We start from the raw sequence: 21,077 nt of genomic DNA on the forward strand, positions 1-21,077 counted from the left end.
GTTACAACATTGGCATCTACCCGACAATGCAGAAAAATTGCCCAACATGTCTTGTACACAAAAAGCAGAACAAATCCAACCCGGCCAATTACCGCCTCATCAGTTTCCTGTCGATCATCAGGAAAGTGATGGAAGGTTCTGGACATGAGTTTGCTTGCTGAGCTGGAAGGTTAGTTTTCAGATGTTTCGTCACCATTCTAGGTAACATCATCAGTGAGCCTCCGATCAAGCGCTGGTGTTATGTCCCGCTTTCTAATTATCTGTTTAGGTTTAAGTAGAAAGCGGGACATAACACCAGCGCTTCATTGGAGGCTCACTGATGATGTTACCTAGAATAGTGATGAAACGTCTGATAACTAACCTTCCAGCTCAGCAAACAGATAAATAGAAAGCGGGACATAACACCAGCGCTTCATTGGAGGCTCACTGATGATGTTACCTAGAATAGTGACGAAACGTCTGAAAACTAACCTTCCAGCTCAGTGAGCAAACTCACATCCAGAACCTCAACCTGAGTTACAAATCTTCTCAAAACTTGCTAGTGATGGAAGGTGTCATTAACAGTGCTTTCAAACAGCACTTGCTCAGCAACACCCAGTTTGGGTTCTGCCAGGGCCACTCAGCTCCTGATCTCATAACAGCCTTGGTTCAAACATGGACAAAAGAGCTGAATTCCAGAGGTGAGGTGTGAATGACAGTGCTTGACATCAAGGATGCATTCAACCGAATGTGGTCACAAGGAGCCCTAGCAAAACTGGACTCAATGGGTATCAAGGGGCAAACTCTCCAGTGGCTGAAGTCATACCTGGCACACAGGAAGATGGTTGTAGTTTTTGGAGGTCAATCATCCACTACTACCAGAAACCAGAGTTGGTCACATTGTACCTCCAGAGCTCTGACACCAGTGAGTCACACTGCAGTACAAGTATCTAACAGAACAGCTAGTCATATTGCAGTGTATGGGACTAATAGCAGAGCTGGTCAGAACATATCATAAGGGTCTGATGGCAAAGCTAGTCATAATTTCTTACACGGTGTGAGACAGTCACAGAATAATACAGGCAGTTTGACTGGAGACCAAAATGAAAACATAGGTCAGTTTTAAACCCAATGGTTGATGAAGGAATTGCTGCACTTTTAAAAAAAAGTTACTGCAGCTCATTGGAAGTTGTGTCTACACAGTTGCTTTGTTGAAGCAGTGAACGAGGAGGGGCAAGACACCATGGCACAGGGTGTGTGGGTAAAGTGAGGTTTAGCCAACAACAGATTGCTGACTGGTAGGTACAATTGGGACCAGTTATGGATACCACAGGTCATTAGCCTGACTTCAGTGAAAGGCAGCCGTTGTGTGTGAATGATGTATGGGCAGGTCTCCAAACTGAAGGACGCACAGTCTATTTTTCTATCTCTGCAAAGTAACAAAGCCTGAAAGCTGTCAGTTATTCTTTCCTGCTATTTGTTATTAGCTACTGCCTCTAACCAGTGACTGTGAAGCTAAACAATCCACATGTAAATTCTTTGGTCCTTGACGAAGATCTGTTCATCTGGACAGGGGGAGATTAAAGAACAGGAGGTCCTGGGAAGAAAAGAAGTTAAAGTCTATGAACTGGTAATGCTGAAATGATTCCCCAGTAATTTTTCATCTACCCAGAATACTATTTCACTTGTCATAGTCAGTCACCCGGTACTACAGCGGCCTGATGCCATAGCCAGTCACCCTGTACTACAGGGATCTGTAAATAAAGGCAGTCACACTGTATTATGAGGATCAGACACCACAGGCAGACATACTACAGAGGCCTGATAGCATGCAGAATGCTGCAGGAATGTCTAGTTGAGAAGAAGGATAATGATGTTCTCACCCCACAGTCAAAGCAATTGAAGGAGGAGTGAAAGTATAGTCGCAGACCGCAGCCATACATCTTCAGAAACATCTCGAAGAGGAAGAGTCCCAGAAAGGTGAACTCGGCATAGTCTGCAAAAATGAAATATTTGGGTTAGAAAGAACAGACAATGCAGCAGTGGCAACATGATCCCATTCAGATGCCTAAGTCAATACTCCAATGCCAGAGGCCATCACAGTCTGTATCAGTTCAAACACTCCTGTGTCACCCATTCCTTCACTCCAGATACCTCCCACTGCATTCCCACAAGGTGTTCACACACTGCAGGTGAGCTTGGATTTGAGGGTATTCGGGTCAGGGCATGGGGCGAAGTGAGAGCGTGGATGAGGGGTGGGAGCTGTGTTGATTTGGGGCAGTGGTGTACTCCCCTTCCTTTCAAAACAGTAGCAGCTTTACCCTGGCCACTTGGTCTGGGGCCCTGTTCCATCAGCCACATCCTGATGTCACAGAAGGGAAGAATTTCTCCCGATCACAGAACGTTCCAAATCCTGCATTGCCGAAGAAATACTTCCCGAGTACAGCCACTGATGTTTGTGCACAGCAAGATCCCACAAGCAGAGTAGAAGGGACCAGATACTCTGTTCTCAGTGGTACTGATGGAAGTGGGAGTTTTTGGTCAGTCTGGCTAATCGCCTGGATCTTCGTTAAAATTATACCAGTGGATCTTCTCTGTTCCCCTTGACAGTGCAAGCCACTTTAATGTTTCATCCTCTAGCCCGCTCCTCCGACAGTACAGCCACTCCAGAGTCCTGCACTGGGAAGGCCAAGCTAGATTCTGTGTTCCAAGTCAGGAATTGGAAAATCAAGTCCAAATTCAGCCTGATGCAGTGATAACTCTTTCAAAATGGTCACTTCAAATTCTCTGAAGCCTACAGGCTCTGCACCAACTCGTTCCTGTTTATGGGATCTTGCTGTCCAGACATGTGTTTCAGAACACGAGTAGGCCACTCAACCCATCAGTCTGTTCTGCCAGTCAACTCAATATTTGATGAGATCAGATCCGATCAACAGCCCAACTCCTAATTTATTGCCCAAACACCATCACATCAACACAAGGAACCAACAGAACTTCAGCTGCTGGAAATCTGAAACAATAACAGAACTTACTGGAAAATCTCAGAAAACAAAGTGTGAAGCTGGATGAACACAGCAGGCTAAGCAGCATCTCAGGAGCACAAAAGCTGATGTTTTGGGCCTAGACCCTTCATCAGAGACGGGGATGGGGAGAGGGTTCTTGAATAAATGGGGAGAGAGGGGGAGGCGGACCAAAGATGGAGAGAAAAGAAGATAGGTGGAGAGGAGAGTATAGGTGGGGAGGTAGGGAGGGGATAGGTCAGTCCAGGGAAGATGGACAGGTCAAGGAGGCGGGATGAGGTAGTAGGTAGGAAATGGAGGTGCGGCTTGAGGTGGGAGGAAGGGATGGGTGAGAGGAAGAACAGGTCAGGGAAGCGGAGACAGGCTGGGCTGGTTTTGGGATGCAGTGGGGGGAGGGGATGTGCTGGGCTGTTTTTTGATGCGGTGGGGGGAGGGGAAGAACTGGACTGGTTTTGGGATGCAGTGGGGGAAGGGGAGATTTTGAAGCTTGTGAAGTCCACATTGATACCATTGGGCTGCGGGGTTCCCAAGCGGAATATGAGTTGCTGTTCCTGCAACCTTCGGGTGGCATCATTGTGGCACTGCAGGAGGCCCATGATGGACATGTCGTCTGAGGAATGGGAGGGGGTGTTAAAATGGTTCGTGAATGGGAGGTGTAGTTGTTTATTGTAAACTGAGAGGAGGAGTTCCACAAAGCGGTCCCCAAGCCTCCGCTTGGATTCCCCAATGTAGAGGAAGCCACACCGGGTATAGTGGATACAGTATACCACATTGGCAGATGTGCAGGTGAACATCTGCTTAATATGGAAAGTCATCCTGGGGCCTGGGATGGGGGTGAGGGAGGAGGTGTGGGGGCAAGTAGAAAGCATAGGTCTGCAGATTTTGGAAAAGTGTGGACGCAGTAGGGTTGTTGTAATGGGTGACTTTACTTTCCTAATATTGATTGGAACCTCCCTCAAGCAGAAGATTTGAATGGAGTTGTTTTTGTAAGGTGTGTTCAGGAGGGTTTCCTAACGCAGTACGTTGACAGGCCGACGAGTGGAGAGGCCATTCTAGACTTGGTGCTCGGAAACGAGCCGGGGCAGGTATCAGATCTTGTGGTGGGAGAGCATTTTGGTGATAGTGACCATAACTGCCTCACATTCTACATAGCTATGGAGAAGGAGAGGATTAGGCAAAATGGGAGGATATTTAATTGGGGAAGAGGAAACTATGACGCGATTAGACATGAGTTAGGAAGGATGGACTGGGAGCAATTGTTCCATGGTAAGGGAACTATAGACATGTGGAGACTGTTTAAGGAACAGTTGTTGTGAGTGATGAGTAAATATGTCCCTCTGAGACAGGCAAGAAGGGGTAAGATAAAGGAACCTTGGATGACGAGAGCGGTTGGGCTTCTTGTTCTTGTGAAAAGGAAGAAGGTAGCTTACATAAGGTGAAGGAAGCTAGGGTCAAGTTCAGCTAGAGAGGATTACACGCAGGCAAGGAAGGAGCTCAAAAATGGTCTGAGGAGAGCCAGGAGGGGGCACGCGAAGGGCTTGGCAGAACGAATCAGGGAAAACACAAAGGCATTTTACACTTATGTGAGGAATAAGAGAATGGTCAAAGAAATAGTTGGGCCGATCAGGGATAGCATAGGGAACTTGTGTGTGGAGTCTGAGGAGGTATGGGAAGCCATAAATGAGTTTTTTGCTTCTGTCTTTACGAAAGAAACGAACTTTGTAGTGAATGAAACCTTTGAAGAGCAGGTGTGCATGCTGGAATGGATAGAGATAGAGGAAGCTGATGTGCTGAAAATTTTGTCAAACATTAAGATTGACAAGTCGCCAGGCCCGGACCAGATTTGTCCTCAGCTGCTTTGGGAAGCGAGAAATGCAATTGCTTCGCCACTTGCAAAGATCTTTGCATCCTTGCTCTCCACTGGAGTCGTACCTGAGGACTGGAGAGAGGCAAATGTAATTCCTCTCTTCAAGAAAGGAAATAGGGAAATCCCCGGCAATTACAGACCAGTAAGTCTACGTCTGTCATCTGCAAGGTGTTAGAAAGGATTCTGAGGAATAGGATTTATGACCATCTGGAAGAGCATGGCTTGATCAAATACAGTCAACACGGCTTTGTGAGGGGTAGGTCATGCCTCACAAACCTTTTCGAGTTCTTTGAGGATGTGACTAGAAAAGTTGATCAGGGTCGAGCTGTGGATGTTGTGTATATGGACTTCAGTAAGGCATTTGATAAGGTTCCCCATGGTAGGCTCATTCAGAAGGTCAGGAGGAATGGGATACAGGGGAACTTAGCTGCCTGGATACAGAATTGGCTGGCCAACAGAAGACAGCGAGTGGTAGTAGAAGGAAAATATTCTGCCTGGAAGTCAGTGGTGAGTGGGGTTCCACAGGGCTCTGTCCTTGGGCCTCTACTGTTTGTAATTTTTATTAATCACTTGGATGAGGGGATTGAAGGATGGGTCAGCAAGTTTGCAGACGACACAAAGGTCGGAGGTGTCGTTGACAGTATAGAGGGCTGTTGTAGGCTGCAGCGGGCATTGACAGCATGCAGAGATGGGCTGAGAGGTGGCAGTTGGAGTTCAACCTGGATAAATGCGAGGTGATGCATTTTGGAAGGTCGAATTTGAAAGCTGAGTACAGGATTAAGGATAGGATTCTTGGCAGTGTGGAGGAACAGAGGGATCTTGCTGTGCAGATACATAGATCCCTTAAAATGGCCACCCAAGTGGACAGGGTTGTTAAGAAAGCATATGGTGTTTTGGCTTTCATTAACAGGGGGATTGAGTTTAAGAGTCGTGAGATCTTGTTGCAGCTCTATAAAACTTTGGTCAGACCGCACTTGGAATACTGCGTCCAGTTCTGGTCGCCCTATTATAGGAAAGATGTGGATGCTTTGGAGAGGGTTCAGAGGACGTTTACCAGGATGCAGCCTGGACTGGAGGGCTTATCTTATGAAGAGAGGTTGACTGAGCTCGGTCTCTTTTCATTGGAGAAAAGGAGGAGGAGAGGGGACCTAATTGAGGTATACAAGATAATGAGAGGCATAGATAGAGTTGATAGCCAGAGACTATTTCCCAGGGCAGAAATGGCTAGCACGAGGGGTCATAGTTTTAAGCTGGTTGGAGGAAAGTATAGAGGGGATGTCAGAGGCGGGTTCTTTACACAGAGAGTTGTGAGAGCATGGAATGTGTTGCCAGCAGCAGTTGTGGAAGCAAGGTGGTTGGGGTCATTTAAGAGACTGCTGGACATGCATATGGTCACAGAAATTTGAGGGTGCATACATGAGGATCAATGGTTGGCACAACATTGTGGGCTGAAGGGCCTGTTCTGTGCTGTACTGTTCTATGTTCTATGTTCTATGTTCTAAGTGTAGCACTTCCTGCGGTTGCAGGGGAAAGTGCCGGGTGTGGTGGGGTTGGAGGGGAGTGTGGAGCGGACAAGGGAGTCATGGAGAGAGTGGTCTCTCCGGAAGGCAGACAAGGGTGGGGATGGAAAAATGTCTTGGGTGGTGGGGTTGGATTGTAGATGGCAGAAGTGTCGGAGGATGATGCGTTGTATCCGGAGGTTGGTGGGGTGATATGTGAGTACGAGGGGGATCCTCTTGGGGCAGTTGTGGCGGGGGCGGGGTGTGAGGGATTTATTGCGGGAAATGCGGGAGACGCGGTCAAGAGCGTTCTTGACCACTGCGGGGGGAAAGTTGCGGTCCTTGAAGAACGTGGACATCTTGGATGTGTGGGAGTGGAATGCCTCATCCTGGGAGCAGATGCGGCGGAGGCGGAGGAATTGGGAATAGGGGATGGAATTTTTGCAGGAGGGTGGGTGGGAGGAGGTGTATTGTAGGTAGCTGTGGGAGTCAGTGGGCTTGAAATGGACAACAGTTTCTAGCTGGTTACCTGAGATGGAGACTGAGAGGTCCAGGAAGGTGAGGGATGTGTTGGATCCAGGAAGGTGAGGGATATGTTGGAATGTGTTCTTCAAGGATCGCAACTTTCCCCCCGTAGTGGTCGAGAACGCTCTTGACCGCGTCTCCCGCATTTCCCGCAACACATCCCTCACATCCCACCCCCGCCACGACCGCCCCAAGAGGATCCCCCTCGTTCTCACACACCACCTCACCAACCTCCAGATACAACGCATCATCCTCCGACACTTCCGCCATCTACAATCCAACCCCACCACCCAAGACATTTTTCCATCCCCACCCTTGTCTGCTTTCCGGAGAGACCACTCTCTCCGTGACTCCCTTGTACGCTCCACTCTCCCCTCCAACCCCACCATACCTGGCACTTTCCCCTGCAACCACAGGAAGTGCTACACTTGCCCCACACCTCGTCCCTCACCCCTATCCCAGGCCCCAAGATGACTTTCCATATTAAGCAGATGTTCACCTGCACATCCACCAATGTGGTGTACTGTATCCATCATACCCGGTGTGGCTTCCTGTACATTGGGGAAACCAAGCGGAAGCTTGGGGACCGCTTTGCAGAACACTTCTGCTCGGTCCGCAATAAACAACTGCACTTCCCAGTCGTGAACCATTTTAACTCCCCCTCCCATTCCTCAGATGACATGTCCATCATGGGCCTCCTGTAGTGCCACAATGATGCCACCCGAAGGTTGCAGGAACAGCAACTCATATTCCGCTTGGGAACCCTGCAGCCCAATGGTATCAATGTGGACTTCACAAGCTTCAAAATCTCCCCTTCCCCCACTGCATCCCAAAACCAGTCCAGTTCTTCCCCTCCCCCCACCGCATCAAAAAAACAGCCCAGCTCATCCTCTCCCCCCACTGCATCCCAAAACCAGCCCAGCCTGTCTCCGCTTCCCTAACCTGTTCTTCCTCTCACCCATCCCTTCCTCCCACCTCAAGCCGCACCTCCATTTCCTACCTCCTACCTCATCCCGCCTCCTTGACCTGTCCATCTTCCCTGGACTGACCTATCCCCTCCCTACCTCCCCACCTATACTCTCCTCTCCACCTATCTTCTTTTCTCTCCATCTTTGGTCCGCCTCCCCCTCTCTCCCCATTTATTCAAGAACCCTCTCCCCATCCCCGTCTCTGATGAAGGGTCTAGGCCGGAAACGTCAGCTTTTGTGCTCCTGAGATGCTGCTTAGCCTGCTGTGTTCATCCAGCTTCACATTTTGTTATTTTGGATTCTCCAGCATCTGCAGTTCCCATTATTACTGGAAAATCTCAATAGGTCTGGCAGCATCTGTGGTCAGAAATTAAAGTTAACATTTTGGGTCCAGTGACTTTTCTTCAGAACTGATGGTTGTTAGGAAATGGATTGTTTTTTATACAGAAGAGGAGGGAGGACAACTGCAGAGAGTAAATGATTGGTGGAGATACAGCCCAAAAAGAGAGCAAAAGCAGTTAGATGGACAAAGAAGTGGATAAAGGTCAGTTTCGGGGAATGAAAAGCTGCTAATGGCGACTAATAATAGCTGACATTTGATAGTGTATTGCAGTAACCCATGTCATAACAAGGCCTGGTTTGTCGGGGTGGGAGAAGACATGAGGAAAGATGCTCAAGCCCCTAAAATTGCTAAACTTGATACTGAGTCTTGGAGGCTCTGGGATGCCCCAGTGGAAAATGAGGTGCTGTTCTCCTAACTTGCGCAGAGCTTTGCTGGAGCCCTGCAGCAAGCCTGAGACAGAGATGTTGGCCAGGGAACAGGGTGGCATGTTGAAGTGGCAGGCAACAAGAAGCTCAGGGTCTTTTTTGTGACTAGAACATAATTGTTCTGTGAAACAGTCATCCACTGTCTGCTTCATTTCTCCAATGTAGAGGAGACCACCGCATCAACCTCCATCTGCTGACATTTTAAACATCGCCATGACATTCTGCATGAAAATCAGTCCTGAATCCACTCTTGACGGGCATAGACCATAAGACATAGGAGTGGAAGTAAGGCCATTTGGCCCATCGAGTCCACTCTGCCATTTAAATCATGGCTGATGGGCATTTCAACTTCACTCCCCTGTACTCTCCCTGTAGCCCTTGATTCCTTCTGAGATCAAGAATTTATCGATCTCTACCTTGAAGGCATTTAACATCCCAGCCTCCACTGCACTCCGTGGCAATGAATTCCACAGGCCTACCACTCTCTGGCTGAAGAAATGTCTCATTTCCATTCTAAATTTACCCCCTTCTAATTTTAAGGCTGTACCCATGGGTTCTAGTCTCCCTGCCTAATGGAAACAACTTCCCAGCATCCACTCTTTCTAAGCCATACATTATTTTGTAAGTTTCTATTAGATCTCCCCTCAACCTTCTAAACTCTAATGAATACAATCCCAGGATCCTTAGCTGTTCATTGTACGTTAAACCTACCATTCCAGGGATCACCCGTGTGAGTCTCCACCGGACACACTCCAGCACCAGTATGTCCTTCCTGAGGTGTGGGCCCCAAATTGGACACAGTATTCTAAATGGGGCCTAACTAGAGCTTTATAAAGTCTCAGAAGCACATCACTGCTTTTATATTCCAACCCTCTTGAGATAAACGAAAACATTACATTCGCTTTCTTAATCATGGACTCTACCTGCAAGGTAACTTTTAGAGAGTCCTGGACCAACACTCCCAGCTCCCTTTGTACTTCTGCTTTATATGACACTGATACTCAGTGTAGATGGAAACAAATGATTTTAAATGGTTGGGGACAGGGGCCTGCTCTATCAGTTCCCCTTAACAACCTGAAAACTTATCATATCTCTCCTCAGCCTTTAAAATTTCAAGGAGAACAACATAAATGAACTCTATCCAGCTATCATTCTTGTAAGTTTAAGCTGAATTCCTTCCAAGGTCAAAACCTCTTGGCTGAGGTGTGGTTGTGTCTAGACCTGTTTCAGGATGTGATTGGGCCAGAACCCTGTATAGTCAAAATAAGTCTTCTGTTCCCCCCACATAACAGTTGTCGGAGCTGCTCCTAAACTTCTAACAAAATACATACCAAGACATTTCTCCCATACATCTGTCCAAACTCAGCTCATGTCACTCTTTCTAGCCTTTCTATGCTTGGAGAGCTCCCCATCTACCAATATCTGCTTGTAGTCAGTACTGCTCACAATGCAATCTATCTGTGCAACATGGAAACATTTTGATGGCTCTTCACGCCAGCATCTGAGGTGCTATCAAATATAGGAAGCTGCTATGGTCCCTTCAGGGATTCTGGTGATCACTAATCACGTTCTGACAGAATACCCATACACTATCCCAACTCTCTGTCTCTTGCTGTTCAGTGACTTTTCCGATCTGAGTTTCAACTTTAGCCGACAGTCCCATGTGAGAGATGTTACCAAATGTCCACATGACTTCCTTCTGTTGACAGTGCCCCGCCCATTACTTCCGGCAATCTCTTGCATAATTTTGGGTCTGTGTTTTGAAATGGTTTGATTAGCTTCGAAGTATTTTCGGAAACTCCAGGCTAGTGAACATGCAATGACAATGGGACTCTCTCACTTGGTAATTCTGTGCACGGCCACAAGGGTGCTGCAACAAATTGGCCCGGGGGTGAACAACTTTGGGTGTGAATGACCTTGTTGCCAGGTATCAATACTGACAGGAGCACAGAGGAAATGTTGGAGAAAATCTGTTCACACTAAGTGATCTTCTGTGTTGACTCATCCTCTTATGGGGTGTGGGGGCAAGCTTGGGTAGCAAATGGTTAGTCACGGTGTCCAAGCCATTATGATGTGCATTGTACAAAGTACAGTGGGAACGTGCAATTCTGTCATCCAGAAAGAAAACACTGACAGGGTCAGTTACAATTCCCAAAATTGGCAACGCCTGGTAAGGAGTGGAATATCGATGTATCTGGCTGGGTTTGGGTGGATATTTCAGTCTGAAATAGGCAGCTAGCAACCACAACGAGTTGGACAACTTGTTGCCAGAGTTGGGATGGCCTGGCCTCCTTCCCCAGGAACACATTGAAACAAACACTTGGTACTCACAGAGGAAGTTGGTGAGCCACAAAGGCTGGTCATAGTGGACAATAGCGACGCATACTGTGTTGAGGGCCACCAGGCTCAGGACAATCCAATAGAAGGCGTGGGACTTGACCATGTGACGGATGGAGATGCGCAGCATGCGTTCTTTCCGGTGGAAATAGGATGAGCCCTCCAGCAGCTTGGTGCTCTTGATGCTGGCCCTCGCTAATGGTGAACCTGTAAAGAGCGACAAAGAGGCCAACTCAGGTTGAAGCAAGCAGAGCACACTCATTGCAAAAGGCAGATTCAGAGGAAACTATCTAAAAAATATAATAAGCAGCATGGAAATGGCAGGGGTCTGGAATTGAGTGAGAAACTCTTGCAAAGGGCCAGTGTGTGCAATGGCTGGCTGAAAATTGGCCTTCAGTCTGTAGCCTTAAAATTACATGGTAAGGCATCACTGAAACTGACTGTTCATCCTGACAGCACTCCAGTATTCTTGATCAAAATGAAGGCCGGGACAATACTTATTCCAACGTTATAACAATATCAGGAATAATAAAATCTGGAAAATAATGATATCCATTCATAATGATACATGAGCTAATAATCATTCCTGGTCTAATAAGTATTCTCCAGCTGCATGATACTGATACCTGGAGTAATCATCCTGGGCCATGACAATGCCTGGCTGATAATGACAACAGCATCATAATAATCACAGGAATGACAATGACAAATGAACTCACCAAGATGCTAGGATAATAATTTAACACCGGACTAATAATATTAGCTGAATAATAACAATATTTGGCTCAACAATGAAATCTGGATGCTATTGATAGCTGGATAACAATGAAAACTGGACAAATAATGAAATCTGAATAAAAACGACAGCTGGATAATAAAGTACCAGACAATAAAGATACCTGGATAATAAAGGTACTAGATAATAAAGATAAAAACTGTAAGAAATGCGAATGCTGTAAATCAGAAATAGAAACAGAACTTGCTGGAATAGCTCAGGAGATCTAGCAGCACCTACGAGCAGAAATCAGAGTTAACATTTCAGGTCAAGTGACGCTTCCTTAGAAGTGCAGAATACTTCTGTACAACTCACAATAATATAACCAGATAATAAAGATACCTAGATAAATTATAATAGGTAAACTAATAATGATAAATGGATAATAATTATGCCTGGAATAACAATGATTTCTTGATTACTAATGATACCTGGATGAATAGTAATACTTAGTCAAATAAGGAATCCTGGACTAACAATGATTCCCAGTCCCTGAAAATGGCCACAGAAGTATACAGGGTGGTAAATATGGCGTGCTTGTCTTTTTTGGTCAGGGAATTGAGTACAAGAGTCAGGAAGTGAAACACAAACAGAAATTGCTGGAAAAGCTCAATAGGTCTGGCAGCATCTGTGAAGAAAAGTGAGAGTTAATGTTTCAGGTTGAGTGACCCTTCCTAAGAACAGGAAGTGATGTTGCAGCTTTATGAAAGCTTGGTTAGGCTGGACTTAGATTATTGCGTTCAATTCTGGTTGCCACATGACAGGAAGGATGTGAAGTATTTGGAGAGGGTGCAGAAGAGGTTTACCAGGGATGCTGCCTGGATAAGGGGCTATGAGCTATAAGGAGAGGCTGGACAGATTATTTCTCTGGAGCAGCAGAGGCAAAGGGGAGGTGTGATAGAAGTTTATAACATTATGAGAGGTGTAAATAGGGTTGACAATCGGAATCTTTTTTCCAGATTTGAAATGTCTAATACTAGAGGACATGCATTTAAGGTAAGGGGAGGGGGGTGGTGGTCATTGAAAGGAGATGTGAGACGTGAGTTTTTTTTAAACACAGAGAGTGGTAGGTGCCTGGAATGTGCTGCCACGGGGAGGGGTGGAGGAGATACAATAGGGATGCTTGAGGGACTTTTAGATACGTACATGAATATGAAAGGACATGGACCATGGGCAGGCAGAAGGGAGTAGTTTAGTTTGGTGTTATGTTCAGCACAACATTGTGGGGTGAAGGGCCTGTTTCTGGGTGGTACTATTCTATGTTGTATGTGCTAGTCTAACAATGATACCTGAATAATAATGATCCCTGGATAAAAATGACACCCAGCCATTAATGGTACCCAGATAATAATAACGGCCTAGACAATAATGCTAACTGGATCATAGTGATGCCTGGATAATAAGGAGAGCCGAATAATAAATGATACTTGGGTAATAATGGTAACAGCAGAAGAATATAATAATGATGTAATAATGATACTGTTACTGATAATGATAACAGAACAAATTGTTATATCTGAGCTAATGATAGCTGCATAGGACAACTACCTGTGGAATTATAATAACTGCATAATAACAAAAGCACATTGCTGATTAATAATACCCAGATTAATAATGATACTTGATAATAATGAAACATGGGCTGATTCTAATTTTTGATTAATTATGATACCTCAGTAATGGTAACAACTGGATTGATATTAATACTTGATTAATACTTACACCTCATGAATAATGATACCTAAATAATAATGAAACCCAGAAAATAACAATACCTCACTAAAAATGATTCCTAGGATAACAGTAATAGCGACTAATAATGACACTGGGGTAATAATTATATTTGGGTAATAATGTCTGTAGACAACAATGATATCTGGATAATAAAGATAGCTAGATAATAGTGATATCTGGTTAATAATGATACCTGGATGATAGTGATAGTTGGATGATAGTAACAGCTAGTATCTAGATCATAATCAACAATAATGATGCCCTGATAATAATAATTCCTGGGCTAATAATTATACCCAGGTAATAATGATATGTGGATATGAACAAAATGTGGTCTAACAATGAAATCTGAATAATAATAATGGCTGGATTATAATGATACTTGCAATGATGTCTGGACTTATAATGGTACCTGGAATAATCGCATTATCTGACATAATAATGATACCCAGTTAACGACAATCCTTAGATATTGATAATATCTGGACAGTAATGACACTTGGACTAACTATGAAACCAGGATAACAATAACTAATAATTGCACCTGTTCTAATGACAGTAGTTAGATAATTATGATAGCTGGATTATAATGATTCCCAGATAATAATACTTGGATAATAATGATTCCTGCATAATACGGTACTGTCTATATTTGTGACAAATGTATGATCACTGACAACTGAACTAAAATTATGCTATATCTTGATATTGACAATACATAGGATAGCTCAAAGTTACGTTGTTAATAACGATACCTAATTGAGATACAAGGATAATCTGGACTTGCAGAATCATAGCATCATGGAGAAGTACAACATGGAAAAAGATTAGTTCCACTCATCCAAACTGATCAGATCTTCTAAATTGATCTTGTCCCATTTGCCAGCATTACTGGCTTAACCAATGTCCTGTATGGATGCCACATGACCTCCCAACTCTTATACTCAAATGTACTGACCAATAAAGGCAAGCATACCAAGTGCCTTCTTTGCTACCTGCGACTTCACTTTCATGGAACTATCAAACTGCACTCCAAGGTCTCTTTGTTTGGCAACATGTCCCCGGACCTTACTGCTAAGTGTGCGAGTCCTGCCCTGATTTGCCTTTCTAAAATGCGGCACCTCATATTTATCTAAATTAAACTCCATCTGCCACTCCTCGGTCCATCGGCCTATCTGATCAAGGTCCTGTTCTACTGGAGGTCTTCACTGTCCACTATGCTACCATTATTCAAGAATCTTTATCCAAGTATCAAAGGTATGTCATTATTCATCCAGGTATCATTCATAAATTCTTCCAGCCTCCTGTTTGTTGGATTTCAGAATCTGCAGTTTTTTTGTCTCTAGCTATTCTTAAATAGCTATGGTTCTTCTATATGTATCATTATCATCCTCAAAACATTATTAATTCAGGTATCAGTCTGGGTATCATTATTAGATATCATTATTAAACCAGGGATCATTATCCGTCCAGGTATCGTTATTATTCAGCTACTACATCGCATATCATTATTACCCCAGGTCATTAAATAGCTATCATTATTATTCAGGTGTTATTACTATTCCAAGCATCTTTTTATCCTTTTGTGATTACTACTACTCCAATTGCCATTATAATCCACGGAATCTCTACAGTGTGGAAACAGGCCATTTGGTCAAACAGGCCCACACTGACCCTCCAAATAGCATCCCACCCAAATGCATCCCCCTACCCAATTCCTATTATCCTGCATTTCCCATGGCTATTGCACCCAAACTACACATCCCTGAACACAACGGCAATTAAGCATGGCCAATCCACTTAACTTGCACATCTTGGACTGTGGGAAGAAACTACAGCACCTGGGGTAAACCCTCACTGACACATTATATTGATACCTGGATTCATAAAACCTGAGTAATGATACCCAGACATTAACTTTACCTATTTAATAATGATTCTTGGTCTAATACAGATACCCAGATGATAATGGTACCTGCACAATATTGCCACCTATTTAATAATGATTTCTGTTCTAATAAAGATGCCTGGATTATAATGATATATGGATCAATAATGAAATCTGGTCTAATGATGAATCCTGGACTAATAATGATTCTTGGATAATAATGTTACCCAGACAAAAATGGTAGCTTGATAATAATGGTACCTGGATAATAATGATCCTGGGATAGTAATACTACTTAGACTAATGATGATGTCAATACAGTTTGGAGCTGGAGGAACGTAGCAGGCCAAGCAGCATCAGAGGAGAAAAAGAGTCAACGTTTCTGGCCTGGACCCTTCTTCAGAACTGGGGAGGGGGAAGGGAGTTAGGAAATAAATAGACGCAGGAGGGGTGGGGCTGGGAGAATGTAGGTGGGATAGTGATAGGTGGGTTCAGGTAGGGAGTGGTGGGGATTAGTCAGTGGGAAGGGTGGGGCAAATAGATGAGGAAGTAGATGGACAGGTTATGTCTGTCAAGGAGGCGAAGATGGGAGTTTGGGAGGTGGGGGTTGGACTTGGGATGAGGCCAGGGGTGGGTGGGAAGATTTTAAACTGGTGATTTCTATGTTCAGGCCATTAGACTGCAGGATCCCGAGATGGAAAATAAAGTGTTGTTCCTCCAGTTTGCGTGTGGCTTCATTGCGGCACTGGAGGAGGGCCAGGATGGACACAGATTATAGATCATAGAATCCCTGCAGTGTGGGAACAGGGCCTTCGGCCCAACAAGTCCTAACTCGTCATTGTCTACAGGAATAGTGCCAGATGACTGGAGGATAGCAAATGTCGTTCCCCTGTTCAAGAAGAGGAGTAAAGATAACCCTGGTAATTATAGACCAGTGAGCCTTACCTCAGTTGTTGGTAAAGTATTGGAAAAGGTTATAAGAGATAGGATTTATAATCATCTAGAAAAGAATAATTTGATTAGGGATAGTCAGTACTGTTTTGTGAAGGGTAGGTCATGCCTCACAAACCTTATTGAGTTCTTCGAGAAGGTGACCGAACAGGTAGATGAGAGTAAACCGGTTGATGTGGTGTATATGGATTTCAGCAAGGCGATCGATAAGGTTCCCCACAGTAGGCTATTGTACAAAATGCGGAGAAATGAGATTGTGGGAGATATAGCAGTTTGGATCGGAAATTGGCTTGCTGAAAGAAGACAGAGGGTGGTAGTTGGTGGGAAATGTTCATCCTGGAGACCAGTTACTAGTGGTGTACCGCAAGGATCAGTGTTGGATCCACTGCTGTTTGTCATTTTTATAAATGATCTGGATGAGGGCGTAGAAGGATGGGTTAGTAAATTTGCAGACGACACTAAGGTCAGTGGAGTTGTGGATAGTGGCGAAGGATGCTGTAGGTTGCAGAGAGACATAGATAAGCTGCAGAGCTGGGCTGAGAGGTGGCAATTGGAGTTTAATGCGGACAAGTGTGAGGTGATGCACTTTGGTAGGAGTAACCGGAAGGCAAAGTACTGGGCTAATGGTAAGATTCTTGGTAGTGTAGATGAGCAGAGAGATCTCGGTGTCCATGTACACAGATCCTTCAAAATTACCACCCAGGTTGACAGGGCTGTTAAGAAGGCATACAGTGTTTTAGCTTTTATTAATAGAGGGATCGAGTTCCGGAACCAAGAGGTTATGCTGCAGCTGTACAAAACTCTGGTGCGGCCGACTTCAAGTATTGTGTACAGCTCTGGTCACCGCATTATAAGAAGGATGTGGAAGCTTTGGAAAGGGTGCAGAGGAGATTTACTAGGATGTTGCCTGGTATGGAGGGAAGGTCTTACGAGGAAAGGCTGAGGGACCTGAGGCTGTTTTCATTAGAGAGAAGAAGGTTGAGAGGTGACTTAATTGTGACATATAAAATAATCAGAGGGTTAGATAGGGTGGATAGGGAGAGCCTTTTTCCTAGGATGGTGACGGCGAGCATGAGAGGGCATAGCTTTAAATTGAGGGGTGAAAGATATAGGCCAGATGTCAGAGGTAGTTTCTTTACTCAGAGAGCAGTAAGGGAATGGAACGCTTTGCCTGCAACGTTAGTAGATTCGCCAACTTTAAGTACATTTAAGTCATCATTGGACAAGCATACAGACGTACATGGAATAGTGTAGGTTAGATTGGCTTGAGATCGGTATGACAGGTCAACACAACATCGAGGGCCGAAGGGCCTGTACTGTGCTGTAATGTTCTATGTTCTATGTTCTATGTAAGTCCACAGTGACCGTCAGAGCATCCCACCAAGACCCATCCCTCTATAACCCTAGTCTACACATCCCTGAACACTATAGGAAATTTAGCCTGGTCAATCCACCTAGCCTGCACATCTTTGGACTGGTAGATATTGTGTCAAACGGGACACTGAGCACAGAATGAGGATCTTTCGGGTAGACTTTGTGGTGGAAGTCAAAGACAAGGCCCCTTGATTTAAATGGAGGAAATTTCCACTCCATCACTATGTACTAAACCAGACAGCTTAGAATTCATGGTGGCAAGGGTTAGTATTAGAAACATAGGACAATAGAAGGCTGGGGGAGGAGTTGGCCATTCAGCCCCTTAAGCCTGTTCTGCCATTCAATATGATTGAAGTCATCCAACTCAGTAGCCTGCTTCTGCTTGCTTTCCATGCCCTTTGATCCCTTTATTTGTAAGAACTATATACAACTCACTGAAAACATTCAACATTTTCAGCTGAACTGCTTGCTGTGGCAGAGAATTCCACAGGATCACCATTCTTTGGGTGAAGACCTTTCACCTCAACTTAGTCCAAAATGACCCACCCTGTTGTCCTTAAACCGGATCCCTAGCTCTGGGCTCCCCCGGTCATCAAGAACATCATTCCTGGATTTACCCTGTCTATTCCTGTTGGAATTTTATTCATTTTGATGTGATTTCCCCTCATTCTTCTAAGCTCCAATGAATATAGTCCTAACCGATCCATTCCCTCTTCAAACGTCAGTCCTGCAGAATCTCAGAATCAATCTGGTAAATTATTACTGCCCTCCTTCCACAGGCAGTACATTGTTCCTCAGATAAGGAGACCAAAACTGCAGATAGCCCTCCAGCTGTGGTCTCACTAAAACCTTGGACAACTGCAGCAAGACATCCCTGTTCCTGTGCTCCAATCCTCTCACTATGCAGTCCAACACGCCTTTGCCTTCTTTACTGCATCTTCCACACAGCTCACTGACCTTTACAAAAGATGCCCCTAAGGGGCAGTATGTTGGTGAGACATACCGACAGAAGAGATTTCAGTGTAGTGGTCATCACTTGATTCTGTGTGGATCATCTCCATTCGTCCTTTCTTGATTGTTGCTCTTCTAAGGACTGAAAACAAAGGGTTAATTCACCTGACATGGAGCTCCTCCTCCTCCTCCCTTTGGAAGTCCTGGTCACTTATTGGGTGAAGGTGTTTGCCACATTAATATGTGATAAACAGTGAGGTGGCATGCCCAGGGTTGCAATGGGAATGAACGTGGGTTAGCTCACACTACAGCATCACACCAAACTGTATTTGGCATTCAGAGTGAAACCTGCTACCTCCTTTCTCCCCCTTTCACATTATTGCCCTGAGATGGGGATGGCGACTTCGCTTGATGAATGGTTTGAATCCAAGTGGTGGCCGTGTCTCCCAGTGTTATGGGTGAAGGAATTGAGCAGGTTAGTGAAGTGTGTAATGTGTACACTGTCTGTCTTCTTCTCCAGCACTCTTTACATGACCTAGCTGAACATTCTACCCCAGTCACTAACATCAAGATTTGTCAACAGTCATTTCTCACACATCACAGGTGAAATAAGTTTATCTTCTTTCTCTCTCAATCTCATCCTGTCGAGCTCTTCACATCTCCCATTTTGTCTTGCGCTGTTCACCTATTCTTCCTTTGTACCAGTTTTGCCTTTCTCACCTATCCTGTGCTTTCCCACTCTTCCTCATCTGTCTCGTTAGTCCGTCTGTCCAGCTTGCTCTCTCTCTATTCTATATTTCTCAATACTTTCTCCCCATTCCACCCAAAACTATCTCCACTCTTCCACCCCCGTCTCTCTCTCTCTCTCTCTATCTCTCCTCTCTCCACCTTGTGTCCCTCCTCTGTCTCTCCTCCCACTGTCTCTCTCTCCCTCCTCTGTCACGGTCTCTCCCTTCTTCCCCTTTACCTGTCGCTCTGTCTCCCCTCTCCCTCCTCTGTCTCTCTCTCTCCCCTCTTTATTCTTCATTTCTCTCCCTTCCCCCCCTCCTCTCTCCCTCTCCCTCCGTCTCTCTCTCTCTCTCTCCCCCCTTCTCTGTCACTCTCTCCCTCCTCTGTCATTCTCTCCCCCTTCACCATCCTCTGATGTTCTCTCTCTCACTTTGTCATTTCTCTGCTTCTTTTGTATCCCCATTCCCTCTCCCTTTCTCCATGTATCTCTCAGACTGTACACTTACTTCTGTTTCTCTATTACAGAGTCATACAGCATGGAAACAGGCTCATTGGTTCAGCTAGTTCACACTGACCATAAAGCCCCTCAAGTCCTTTTTAAAAATTTCTCTCTCATATTAAAAATATGGCCTGCAGTTTTGAAATCCCCAACCTGGGGAAAAAGCCCTTGTTATTCACCTTACCTGTGCCCATCTTGATTTTATAATCTATAATGTCATTCCTCAACCTCCTACCCTCCAGCGAATAAGGTCCCAGCCTCTCCTTATATCTCAAACCCTCCATTCCTGGCAACATCTTGCTCCTTTCCTCATTCAATTTCTCTATGTTGCTGATTTTGTCATTTCTTTCACCTGTCCTTTGCCTCTTCCAATTCCAAAGGAAATTAGGGCTGAGAGGGCACAGTTCCTGGCCCTAGATAACAGTGAGCAGACTGCAGTCTCTGCTGAGGATCTCCATTACTAACCCAGGACACAAGCAGTATTAAAATCTCCATGAAGACTGATGACTGTTTAAATAAGAAATTCATACTTCCAGATAATAGCTGAAAGAATGTCATAGCAAGATTTTACTTTTATATCTACACATTATACTATTGACTAACTCATAGGCAATTTATATTTTAAATCACAAATAAAACATGGTTGTGGTTGTGGGACGTCAGTCATCTCAGCTCTAGGACATTTCTGCAGGAGTTCCTCAGGGTAATATCATTGGCCCAACCATCTTCAGCTGCTTTATCAATGACCTTCCCTCTGTCATAAGATCAGAGGTGGGGATGTTCGCTAATGATTGCACAATGTTCAGCACCATTCCTGGCCCCTCAGATGCTGAAGCAATTGTATTCAAAAGCGGCAAGACCTGGACAATATCCAGGCTCGGGCTGACAAGTGGCATGTGACATTCGTGCCACACAAATACCAGGCTATGATCATGTCCATCAAGAGACAATCTAATCATCAACCCTGACATTCCATCATCTCACCATCACTGAACCCCCCTTAAACTGAGCAGGGCCCACCATATAAATATAGTGGCTACAAGAGTACAGCATATTCTGGGAATTTCACCAAAGATCCTGAGACAGCATCTTCCAAAAGCATGACCACTTCTGTCCAGAAGGACAAGGGCAACAGATACATGGGAACACCAACCCCTGCAAGTTCCCCTCCAGGCCACTCACCATCCTGACTTGGAAATATATCACCGTTCCT

The 21,077-nt window shown here is 44.9% G+C and overlaps 1 protein-coding gene across 1 annotated transcript in view; it reads right to left on the minus strand.

Annotated features, from left to right (window-relative positions):
• LOC125456615 (probable voltage-dependent R-type calcium channel subunit alpha-1E) overlaps positions 1 to 21,077 on the minus strand; it is a 714,016-nt gene that overhangs the window by 140,794 nt on the left and 552,145 nt on the right. Inside the window, exons 12-14 of the mRNA XM_059647713.1 lie at positions 18,689 to 18,778; positions 10,958 to 11,170; positions 1,863 to 1,975 (exon numbers count right to left, since the gene is read on the minus strand). Of these exons, the coding sequence (XP_059503696.1) occupies positions 1,863 to 1,975; positions 10,958 to 11,170; positions 18,689 to 18,778 (416 nt within the window). The remainder of the gene's footprint in view (positions 1 to 1,862; positions 1,976 to 10,957; positions 11,171 to 18,688; positions 18,779 to 21,077) is intronic.

This window comes from Stegostoma tigrinum, chromosome 8 (genome assembly GCF_030684315.1).
Source record: "Stegostoma tigrinum isolate sSteTig4 chromosome 8, sSteTig4.hap1, whole genome shotgun sequence".
Lineage (NCBI taxonomy): Eukaryota > Metazoa > Chordata > Chondrichthyes > Orectolobiformes > Stegostomatidae > Stegostoma > Stegostoma tigrinum.